This window comes from Kogia breviceps, chromosome 19 (genome assembly GCF_026419965.1).
Source record: "Kogia breviceps isolate mKogBre1 chromosome 19, mKogBre1 haplotype 1, whole genome shotgun sequence".
NCBI lineage: Eukaryota > Metazoa > Chordata > Mammalia > Artiodactyla > Physeteridae > Kogia > Kogia breviceps.
This window is the reverse complement of record NC_081328.1, coordinates 1,488,553-1,500,629: the sequence shown is the minus strand read 5'-3', so window position 1 is coordinate 1,500,629 and position 12,077 is coordinate 1,488,553. Positions and strand designations below refer to the sequence as shown.

At 53.6% G+C, this 12,077-nt stretch overlaps 1 protein-coding gene across 4 annotated transcripts in view; it reads right to left on the bottom strand.

Moving 5' to 3' along the window:
- SLC5A10 (solute carrier family 5 member 10) overlaps positions 1–4,966 on the bottom strand; it is a 53,255-nt gene extending 48,289 nt beyond the window's left edge. Inside the window, exons 1-4 of one of the 4 annotated variants that reach the window (XM_059048490.2) lie at positions 4,937–4,966; positions 4,588–4,692; positions 4,168–4,227; positions 3,409–3,513 (exon numbers count right to left, since the gene is read on the bottom strand). In XM_059048490.2, the coding sequence (XP_058904473.2) occupies positions 3,409–3,513; positions 4,168–4,227; positions 4,588–4,692; positions 4,937–4,951 (285 nt within the window). In that variant the 5' untranslated portion in view covers positions 4,952–4,966. Of the gene's footprint in view, positions 1–2,943; positions 3,096–3,408; positions 3,514–4,167; positions 4,254–4,587; positions 4,693–4,936 lie in introns of those variants that run through there. The other 3 variants (XM_067021936.1, XM_067021934.1, XM_067021935.1) reach the window with 3 other exon arrangements.
- Between the last annotated feature and the right edge of the window lie 7,111 nt (positions 4,967–12,077).

Below are 12,077 nucleotides of genomic sequence, written 5' to 3'. Positions count from 1 at the left end.
GCACGTGCCCCCAGGCCGGGCCCTGCCCTGCCCTGGCCACCTTCCTGCACGGGACCCTACTGCCCCCTCCCTTTGTGGGTAGCAGAGAAGCTGGGCAGGTCCCTGCACCGACATTTACCACGAGTTTACCCTAAATCATCCTGTGTCCCCGACCCCCAACCTCGCCCATCTCCACAGAGGCCGTCACCGTCCCTTCAGTGTTCCAGACACGCCTCACCTTTGCCACACTCTCTGCACCCAACCCACCGGCCACGGCTGTTGATTCCCAAAGCACTCCTGCCCGCCTCCACTGTCCCCACCCTGGGCCCCATCCCTTTGGAATCCCCTCGCTGGTCTCCCTCCTGCACTCGGCTTATTCAGAGGGAGCTGCGAGGTCTCTGCATCTCCACTCACGCAGAAAGAAACGCACCGCCCGGCCCAGAGGCCCTGCGCGCACCCTCTCCCCAGCCCCATCGGCTTCCCTCAGCGGCTGGACCACCCTCTCCAAAGCAAGCCTGTCCCTTGCTCCTTCTCTTCCGTCCAGATTTCAGCCCTGCATTTGCTGCATCGATCACCCTTGTACCACTTAGTGTGGATGCTTTGCTCTGTTTACTTATCTCATCTGCCTGGAAGGAAAGGTCCTTGAGAACGAGAAATAGGTTCATCATGGGTGCCCACCCATGTGTGCCAGGGTCTGGCACACAGTAGGTGCTCAATAAACAGGCACGCTTGCATAGACCAGGGGCTGGCACACTACAGCCCACAGGTTTGATCCCATCAGGCGCACTGGTGTGTCTTTCGAACACCAGCAGCAAACCTGAGTGGTGTGTAAGTGGCGTGCAAAACTGAGCATACTTTCTATCTGGTCCCTCACGGAAAACCTAGCCGAGCCTGACATAGATGATTCCATTCAGTCCCATGAGGTGTGCCGGGCACCTAGTACCACTGTGGATACACCAATGAACAAAGAGAGAAAATGGGGGAGGCAGACCGTGGCCATTCTAATGAAATCATTCGGCATAAGAAGGTAGCACGTGTGTGAAAGACAGGGGGCGCAGGTCTGCACCTGCGGGGCAGCCGAGGGCCTCGCTGAGAGGGTGAGGGCCTCGCTGAGAGGGTGAGATGTGAAAGACCTGAGAGGCAGGGGTGTGAGCCACATGGATATCCAGGGGAAGAGGTTCTGGCCGGAGGACACAGCAGGTGCAAAGGCCCTGTGGCAAGGTCATGCCTTGGGTGTGCCTGGTGTAGCTGGAGTGATGTTTGCCTCGGGAGAAGCAGGAGAGGTGAGGATCTTGTCGGCCACGGTTGGCCTTTACCCTGAGTGGCCTGGGGTATCAGGCCAGGTTTCTCTATTTCCCAGAGCACACGGTGATGGAGCTCGGTTCCCTCCAAGCCCGTGTGAGGCCCCCTGCCACCCATGGCTTGCTCTCTCTGCAGACCACTGTCCCCACCTGGGGGCTGGTGGCAGGCAGGCCCTGTGGTCTCTGGACAGGCTGCAGCTGGTGAGGGTCCTGGGCGTGCAGACATGTGGGGGCGTTCTTGGGGCTCCACCCAGTGAGGTCAGGGCCTCTGGGGGCCGGCTGGGCACACACACTGCAAACAGCTTCAGCCCAAAGCATTAGCTGGGGGGCCCCAGTCCCTCCCAGACCCAGCCCAGCAATCTGCATTCCTCCTGCTTCCCTGTCCGCTTCATCCAGGCAGCCCCAGCATCGGCACTGAAGCCCCAGCCTTGAGGTTCCCCATTTTATAGGTGGGCAAACTGAGTCACCCCATCACAAAGTGGAGTTTGAAGTGCCATGTCCTGGCTCCTTCAGTACCACGGGGCAGTGGTCGGGCCCACTGGGCTCTAACGGTTGTCTCTGCCCGATTCAGCAAGCGGTGACCTTGAGCAAGTGGTGGCCACTCCCTAGGTCTCAATCGTCTTGTCTAAACAGGGCTGCGTGTGAGGTGGCCCCTTAGGACCCCCCACTTTGCCCCCCCTCTGAGCTCTGCCTGAGAGCCACCAGCAGGACGAACAGGGGGGTGGGTGGGGAAGAAACCCCTACGCCCAGGGTTGGCCTCGCCAGACTGCCCCCGGCCCCACGCCTCTCGCCCCTGTCCCCTCCAGTCCATCCTCTGGGGGTGCCGGTGGCACTAACACAGACCTGACCGTGTCACCTCTGCTCAAAGCCCCCAGGGCCCCTTGGGCACTCCTCACTCATCTCTGACGGAGCCCCCTGGGCCAGGGCGAGAACTGCAACCCAAGAGCCAGCTGTGGCCCTCAGGTCTGGCTCGTGTGATGGCTGGTCCGCCTCAGCCGCCACCGCTCCCGGTCCCCTCCCTCCCAGCTCCTCCTCTGCTCCCGGGGCGCCCGACCCCTGCAGTCTGGGCCTCTGACGGGACCACCCCAGACGCGCCCTACGCCGCGCACCGCTCTCCTTGGCGTTTGCACCCCCCATGCCGTCCGTACCCCCTTCTCCACTAGACCCCAACCAACGCCACCTCAGCAGGCGCCGCCAACCCCTCTTCTGGGTCCGCACTGTCCCCTGCCCGCCGTGACACACCTGCGTCCCCCTGTACTGAGGCCCTGCTGCCAGGGAGGCGGCCGGCACCCTGCTCTCTGAACACCCCGAGACCCATCCAGAAGGAGACGTGCAGCTCCGGTGGAGGCCCGGCCGGCCGAGGCTCCCGGGGCTGCAGGGGCCGCGGAGGAGGAAGCCCCGGCCACGCCCGCAGAAGCGCCAGGCCTCACGGGGGAGCAACCAGGCTCGGGGCTGGGCGGGCTCGCTCGGCCGGAAGCAGGCCGCCCAGGACCCGCCGTCCACCTCTGAGCCCTCGCAGGGGCCGGAGCTGGAGCGGCTGGACGGCCTCAGGGGACCGGCAGGCAGCGAGGCCTCGGGAGGGAGAACCCGAGGCCTGGTGCGGCCGCGGAGCCCCCGCGCGCTGGGGACCAGCTCCCCGCCCTCCCGGCCTCCGTCTCCCTACCTGTGAAACCCAGGGCGTGGACGGGACGCGCCCCGCGCTGGCCCTCCAGCGGGTCCAGGCCAGGCCCCCAAGGGAAAGGGGGCGCCGCGGGGTCAGCCTAGCGGAGGACTAACCACCACCACCCGGCATCACGGGCCGGAGACCTCTGGCTCCGGGCGCCCCCTAGTGGGCGGTCCCGGCTCACCCGGTGCCGGCCCTTAACCGTAACCCCTGACACCCCGTATCCAGAACCTGGGCAAAGCAGGAGTCACAGGGCCTGCGTTCTGCCCCCAAATTCGCCGGCTGCTGAGCCCAGCCGCAGGGTGCTGGGCCAGCTGTGTGACCCTGGGCAAGTCAGTGTGCCTCTCTGGGCCTCAGTTTCCCCGTCTGTTGGACAAGGCAGAGACAGATCAAGGGATGTCAGGTCCCTTCGAGGGCCCCAGAGCAGGGCTGTTCCAGCGAGAAGCTGGGGGTGGGGCAGCTCACCGATATCTTGGTGAAGACAGACAGCAGCAGCGACAGGACAGACAGGTACATGCGTATCCGTTGGCCTCCGTAGCGCTTCTGGATGTACTCAGGCATGGTGACAATCTGGCGGGGGGCACGGGGGCAGGGGTTAAGCATGCTGCGAGACCACGGCCAGTGTTCAGGACCGGGAGCTTCTCAGAGGCCCGACACCGGGCCTGGAGTTCCAGGCTCAGCGTTCTGATCTCATCCTGAGGGGCTCAGGCCGGGGCGTGTCAGGCTGAGACAGGAGGAATGGATTCAGGGGACTGTGCCTGCGGGCACAGGGGTGAGTTTGGAGGCCGTGGTGACAAATCCAGATGAGCTTTGGCTGGTTGGGGAAGCTGGCTGTGCCAGACTGAGACATCCAGGAAACGGGATCCCCTGGACTTAGTGACAGCCCAGCTGGGGGCTGAAGGAGTGGCGGAGTCAAGGACAGTGTCTCCTGGGTGTGCAGCCCAGGTGTGCAGCCTGTGTGCTCGGGTAGATGCAACATCCCCCAGATGCAACACGCAGGTACGGTAGAAACCAACAGACGAGGCCCATGGTCTGAGGCCCGAGGGGGCCTGTCTTCGTGGGCCGATGGGAGTGTTAGTCGGACTAACAACAAACCCAGAGCTGAGAGTTGTGGGTTCGCTCACCTTGTGAGTGAAGCCAGGGGTCCTGGCCCTCACCACCACCCACTCCAACCGAGGCCCGGACGCAGGCGAGGCTGTCCTGAGGCCCCAGGAGCAGACTCACCTCCGAGGAGATGTAGATGGGCACGAACACCCACGCCAGGGCCAGCAGCGCGTACGTGGCCTGAGGGGGACGGAGGCCGAGTAAGGACAGCAGATACCAGGGGTCTGGAGGCCTGAGTTGCCTTGAGGACTTGGGATGGCCCCGCCCCCGCCCCGCCCCCACCCCCACCCCCCCGGCGGCCCTATAAACAGATGGCCAGGCAAAGGCTCACGGCTTCCTGCTGCTCTTCAGCATTCTGAAGACCCAGCTTCCCCAGGAGCACCGCCTGCCTGGACTCTGGCCGCCCCAGTTGCTGGGAGCTGCCCCTCTGGCCACGGAGGGGCAGGCTCTGATGCGGCCCCACCCAGCGTCTCTCAAGGTTGCTGTGTTTCCTCCCGCGGTCGGTCGCCCACAGCCTGGGCCCGCCTCCCAGGAGCTCACGTGCCACTCGAAGCCTGCCACCGCCAGGCCTCCAGCTGCGCCCGAGCCCGCCAGTCCGATGAAGAGGCCCGAGCCCTCGCTGCTGGCAAAGAGGGAGGCTCCCATCTGGAGGAGAGAGAGGAAAAGGATCTAGCAAGGGACCCATCCCGACTCCGAGCCCCACCCTTTCCACGTTTTCCAGCACCCCAGCTTGGGGACCCCCTGCCAGTCTCAGCCTGCCCCATGGCTGCCTGCTTGGGCTGGCCCGGGGGGGTGACATTGGGTGAAGAGGACACACTTAGTGACCCTAGCAGGGATGCAGATGCGGCCCCACCGGAAGGAGGGGCGGGAGGAGTCAGGGTGCACTCACCGGCCCCCATGTCATGTCCCGGCCCGCCAGGAAGTAGCCGCGCACCGTGTTCCGGCTGGCCCGGCACGAGGACTGCAAGGACAGAGGTGGAAACTGGAGCCCTCGCATGGCTCATGCCCCTGCTGCGGAGACAGTCCGCTGGCTCCCCAAAGAGTTAGACACACGGATTATCCCGGGACCCAGCAAATCCACTCCCAGGATACAGAGGACAGAAAACAGGTGCTCGAGCAAAACCTGTACTCGAATGTTCACAGCGGTGTTATTCACAACAGCCAAAGGGTGGAATCAGCCCACATGCTCATCAGCTGATGGCGTTAGGAGCCGACGGGAGGAGGCCCTCCCCTCTGTGCAGGGTCCTGGGGTTCACTGGGCAAGCGTCTGTCCCCTGAAGCCCCGGGGTTCACCTGTAAACGGGGCTGGCCTTTGGCCCGGGGCTGTGGGAGGGTTAGGGTGATGTGCACAGTGCCCGCAGAGAAGGGGCCCCGCTGCTGCCTGTGAGGACCTAAATCACTTCTCTCCTATCAAAGGTGGGAGAAACTGGCTTACGAACTAGGCTAGGCTGGTGGACACGGATTTGTCAAAACGGAGACCCCCAGGTCCTGCGCGCCCCTCCCCGCCTCTGGATTCTGGCCCAGCTGGTGTGGGTGCGGCCGAGAACCCCTGTGATTCTATCGTTCGGGGCGATGTTGGCCCAGTGAGTCCGTCTGACGTCGCAGGCGAGGCCAGGAAGACGGCATGCTGTGCCCGGGCCCCCAGCTTGTCAAGCCGCAGAGAAGGCCCCGAGCCTCCCACCGGGCCTGCCCTTAGAGAGACTTGCTATTCCTCACTTTAGAGACTGAGAAGCTGCTGCCAAAGAGCGAAAGGGGCTTGGTCAAGGTCTCCGACAGTTCTCCCCCGGGGCCGGGAGGAGGACCCCCGCAGGCACCAGGCCTCCCCGCACCCCACCACCCGCCCCAGCTGGTACCACCACCGTCCTCTCACCCATATGCCCACGGCCACGTTCAGGGCAAAATACACGGCTATGATGGTGATGTCGAGCACGCTCAGCTCCTGCCCGGGCGCGTGGGGGCCGCTGGTAGCGTTGTCCGCAGCCATCCTGCAGCAGGGCCAGCTTGAGCGAGAGGGACTGAGGCCAGACCAGGGCAGAGAGGGCTTCCCGGCAGGAAACAAATTGATGATTAAACCGAGCCGACGGGGCCATCTCCTGCCCACGGTGTGGCCGCGTGCGGGGAAGCTGCTTCAAAGTGCAGCTACGTCTCCTCCACCCCCAGTGGGGATGGAGGGAGTGCGGAGCGCTCGGGGGAGGCTTGGGAAAAGTAAAGGGAGCCTAGTGGATCCAAAGGCAGCCAGAATAGTCCCAGAAAGGGGTCGTTACTGCATGGGTGGCTGAGCCTGTATGTAATTCAGATAAGAAGCACGGAGGGTTGGGGACAGATGCCCCACTTCTGGGGCCACTGCCACGGTGGCAGCCACATGCTTCTGCAGCCAGCAGGCCGTGAGTGGGCCCAGAGGCTCTTCGGACAGTGACTTCCGTCACGCGGTTCACTTCCAGCCGCGGCAGTCCTGGTCCTAGAACCTCCTTCGTTGGACCATAAAGGCCTGTCACCAAATTCCCTGCTCCCTTTTCTAGACCAGTGATCAGGCCAAACCGTCCCTTCCTGACCATCCTTTTGGGCCCCCAGGGTCTCCCAGGACCACAGATACTGGGTCCCAGCGTCTAGCAAGCGTCTGCCAGGGGCTGAGAGCCACCACGCTTAGCCTTTCTACACGCTGTCCCCTTTTGCGCTCAGAGTAGGTGGTGTGGGTCACAGTCAAGGCTGGCCGCCTGTCCCTGCATGACCGCTTGAGGGCCCGAGCTGGGCTTGGGCTTCAGCTCCACATCTGGCCCCAGATGCTCCCTGTCGGTGGCAATGATGCCTCTGGTTCCACTGGGTCCTTCCTGCTGAGACGCTTGCTCACTCATTAAATCGCTGTGCACAGCCGGGTGGGTCTCAGTGTGTGACGTCTGGAGTTTGACCGGGACACGCAGCCCCTCCAGGAGTGTTAATGAGTGAACGCCTGGTACTCTAGGAACACGCTGGCCTGCAAAACCGAGTCTGTTACTCGGTAACCGAGGCGGAGGGTTTAAAGATTAATCCCCTCGCAAGCAGGACTAGACAGGGAAGAACAAGTAAGTCACTGCTTACGGTAAAGCCAGGCAGGCTCAGACCGTCCCTCCCCAGCTAACCTCACCTCCAACAAACTAGCCTCTCAGGTGGTTTTACTTCCCAAGCCATTGCTAGAAACGTATCGTGAATCAAAAGATCACTTTGTACTGGTCAGAAGGACACAACGGGATGATGTGCAGGTTTATTAAACTGGTCTCCTAAAGATGCAGTAGCTGAAAGAGCAGCATTTGGTCCCCGCTCCTCTGCCTGGGTCTCGGAAGGAAATAAACCACTTAGAGGCGACCCTGCCACCCCCTCCACCTTCTGATCAAAAGGCCTGGGGAAAGGAGGCCAAGAAGAGCTGATGGATGCGGACAGGGAGAGGGTGGCAGTGGAGGAAATGAAGGACGCCTTTATGTCCTGTTTACAAACACCACTTCCGACACCAAATGTGTGTGGGTTTTCTCCGCTCCGACCAATTCTCCACCCTTCTGGACACCAACTGGGTGGCCTGTGACTCAACTCAGTTCTGACATTATCTGTGAGTTAGCGCAGACCCCACAGGCTAAGGGCTCGGTCCGGCAAAACCGCTCCCACTTCACATGCCAGGTGCAAGTCCTGGGCCTCCCGTATTTCTGCTGACCGTCTGCAAATTGGGAGCTCCCACACCCCTTCTTCAGGTTTGATAATTTGCTAGGATGGCTCACAGAACTCAGGGAAACACTCGATTACTTATGATTATCATAAAGGATATTTATAAAGGATTCAGATGAAGAGGTCCATTGAATGAAGCCCAGAAGAGTCCTAGCACCAGTGCGTTCACCAGCCTGGGGCAGTGTGTTCCCTTCATCGTGTGGGGTTTTTATGGAGGTGTTATCACCTAGGCATGATGGATTAAATCATTGGCGCTAATAATTAGCTCAAGACTGAAAGTTCCAATCCTCTAATCATGCCTTGGTCTTTCTGGTGTCCAGCCCCCATCCTGAAGCTCTCCAGGGGCCACTGGATTGTATACTTTAAAATAGTTTAAGTGGTGAATTTTATGTTATGTGCATTTTACCTTGAGAATAAAATAAATAGGCTTCTGGAATTCAAAAGGCTTTAGAGGTCTTGGCCTCCTGCAGAGATGTACTGAACCAAGGTAGAACCCTGCACCTATTAAGATTTTCTTCAAGTAAACAGCAATACAATAATAGTAGGGGACTTTAATGCCTCACTCTAACAATGGATAGATCATCCAGACAGAGAAGCATAAGGATACAGTAGATTTGAACAACACTACAAAGCAACAGACCTAACAGACATATGCAGAACATTCTACCTAGTGACAGCAGAATACATTATTCTCAAGTGCATATGGAACATTTTCTAGAATAGACTATATGTTGGGCCACAAAAGATGTCATAGCAAATTCAAGAAGAATGAAATCATACCAAGTATCTTCTCTGACCACAGAGGTATGAAACTAGAAACCAATAACAAGAAGAAAACTGGAAAATTCACAAACACATGGAAATTAACCAACACTCTCCTGAATAACCAATGGATCAAAGAAGAAATTATCGGGGAAATAAAGTTTCTTGAGACGGATAAAAATGGAAACACAACATACCAAAACTTACAGGTTGCAGCAAAAGTAGTTCCAAGAGGGAATTATATACCAATAAATGCCTCAATTAAGAAGCAAGAAAGATCCCCCCAAAATAACCTAACACTATGACTCAAGGAACTAGGAAAAAAACAAATGGAGCCCAAAGTTAGCAGAAGGAAGGGAATAACAAAGACTAGAGTAGAAATAAATGAAATAGAGAACAGGAAAACAATAAAAAAAGATTAACCAAACTAAGAGCTGGTTCTCTAAAAAGATTAAAAAATTGACAAACCTTTAGCTAGACTAACCGAGGAAAAAAAGAGGGAGGACACGTATCAACAAAACTTTAAATGAAAAAGGAGACATTACAACCAACACAACAGGAATACAAAGGATGACAAGAGGCTACTATGAACAACTATATGCCAACCAACTGAACAACCTACAATAAATGGAAAAATTCTTAGAAACATACGAACTACCAAGATTGAATCAGGAAGAGACAGAAAGTCTGAACAGACCAATTACCGGTAATGAGACTGAGTCAGTAATCATAAATTTCCACATGAAGAAAAGCCTAAGACCAGGTGGCTTCACTGGTGAATTCTGCCAAACATTAGAGAATTAATGCCAATCCTTCTCAAAATCTTCCCAAAAACATCAAAGAGGAGCTTGAACACTCTCAAGGTCATATGACAAGGCTAGCATTACCCTGAGGCCAAAGCCAGAAAAGGACACTACAAGTAAAGAACCAATATCCCTGATGAATTTAGATGCAAAAATTCTCAATAAAATGCTAGCAAACCAAACTCAGCAGCACATTAAAAGGATCATTCACCATGATTAAGTGAGATTTATACTGGGATGCAAGGATAGTTCAACATATGGAAATCAATCAATGTGATAAATCACATTAATAGAAAGTAAGAAAAAAAATCATATGATCCCTCAAGAGAGGCAGAATAATAAGCATTTGACAAAATTCAACATCCATTCATGATAAAAACTCTTAACAAATTAGGTACAGAAGGAAGTGCCTCAACATAATAAAGGCCAGGTATGAAAAGCCCACAGCTAACATCATACTCAGTGGTGAAAGGCTAAAAACTTTTCCTCCAAGATCAGGAACAAGACAAGAGTGTTCCCTCTCCCCACTCCTATGCAACACAGCACTGGAAGTCCTTGCCAGGGCAGTCAGACAAGAAACAGAAACAACAGACCTCAGAATTGGAAAGGAAGAAGTAAAATTGTCTCTATCTGAATATGACATTATATGTATTAAAAATCCTGAAGACTCTGGGCTTCCCTGGTGGCGCAGTGGTTGAGAGTCCGCCTGCTGATGCAGGGGACGCAGGTTCGTGCCCCGGTCCGGGAAGATCCCACATGCCGTGGAGTGGCTGGGCCCGTGAGCCATGGCCGCTGAGCCTGTGCATCCAGAGCCTGTGCTCCGTAATGGCCCGCGTACCACACACACACACACACACACACAAAATCCTAAAGACTCTACCAAAACAAAACAAAACAAAAACAAACCAAAAAACCCTGTTAAATCTAGTCAACAAATTCAGTAAAGTTTCAGAATTAACATACAAAAGTCAGTAGCATTACTATACACTAACAACAAATTACCTGAAAAGGAAACAAAGAAAATGATCCCATTTACAATAGCATCAAAACCAATAAAATGCTTGGGAATAAACTTAACCAAGGAAATGAAAGAGCTCTACTCTGAAAACAATAAGACACTGATGAAATTGAAGAAGATGCAAATAAATGGAAAGGTATCTTGTGTTCACAGACTGGAAGAATTAATATTGTTAAAATGTCAATACTGCCAAAAGCCATCTACAGAGTCAATGCAATTCCTATCGAGATTCCAATGGTGTTTTTTAGAGAAATAGAAAAAAACAATCCTAAAATTTACAGGGAAACACAAAAGACCCCAAATAGCCAAATCCTGAGAAAGAAGAACAAAGCCGGAAGCATCACACTTCCTGATTTTAAGCTATATTATAAAACTGTAGTAATCAAAACAGTCTGGTTCTGGCATAAAAACAGACAAATAGACCCATGGAACAGAATCGAGAGCCCAGAAACAAACCCAAGCATGTACAGTCAACAAATATTTGACATGGGATCTGAGAATACTCAATGAGAAAAGACAGTCTCTTTAATAAATGGTGCTGGGAAAATTGGAAATTCACATGTAAAAGAATGATACTAGAACACTATCTTACATCACTTACAAAAATTAACTTGAAATGAATTAAAGACTTAAATGTAAGACCTGAAACTATGAAAAACTCCTAGAAGTAAATATAGTAAAAAAAAGCTCCTTGACATGGGTCTTGGCAATGATTTTTTTGGATATGACACCTGAAGCACAAGCAATAAAATAAAAAAACAAGTGGAACTATATCAAACTAAAAGATTTCTGCATATCAAAGGAAAAAATCAACAAACTGAAAAGACTACCTACAGAATGGGAGAAAATATTTGCAAACCTGTATCTGATAAGGGGTTAATATCCAAAAAAAATATAAAGAACTCATACAACTCAATAGCAAAATAAAAAAATAAATAAAATTTTAAAATCTGATTTTAAAATGGGCAAAAGGCCTGAATAGACATTTTTCAAAAAATGATATATGAATGGCCAACAGGTACATGAAAAGATGCTCAACATCACTAGTTGTTAGGGAAATGCAAAACAACGAGATATCGCAAAATGAAAATTTCAAAACATTGCTGAAAGAAATTAAAGACCTAAAAAAAATGGAAACACACCCCATGTTCATGGATTGGAAGATTTAATATTGTTAAAATGGCAATACTCCAAGTATTTCATTCTTTTGGATGTTATATTTTTTTGGGGGGGCAATACTTGATATATGTCATACATTTATTAGTGAATAATTTCCCTCTGAAACCAGCTACAATATTAAAAAAAAATAATGATTGCACTATTTGGTCAAGCAGAACCAGGAACTTTCATTAAAAAAATGTACAGGACTTCCCTGGTGGCACAGTGGTTAAGAATCCGCCTGCCAATGCAGGGGACACAGGTTCATTCCCTGGTCCGGGAAGATCCCACAGGCCATGGAGCAACTAAGCCCATGTGCCACAACTACTGAGCCTGTGCTCTACAGCCCACGAGCCACAACTACTGAAGCCTGCGTGCCTAGAGCCCGTGCTCCACAACAAGAGAAGCCACTGCAATGAGAAGCATGCACCACGACGAAGAGTAGCTCTTGCTCACTGCAACTAGAAAAAAGACCGTGTGCAGCAATGAAGACCCAACGCAGCCAAAAAGAAAATATAAATTTTTTTTTAAGTACAAATCTGTTAAAAATTTCAATTAGTATACACACATATATAACATACTAGTTATGTTACATGCTA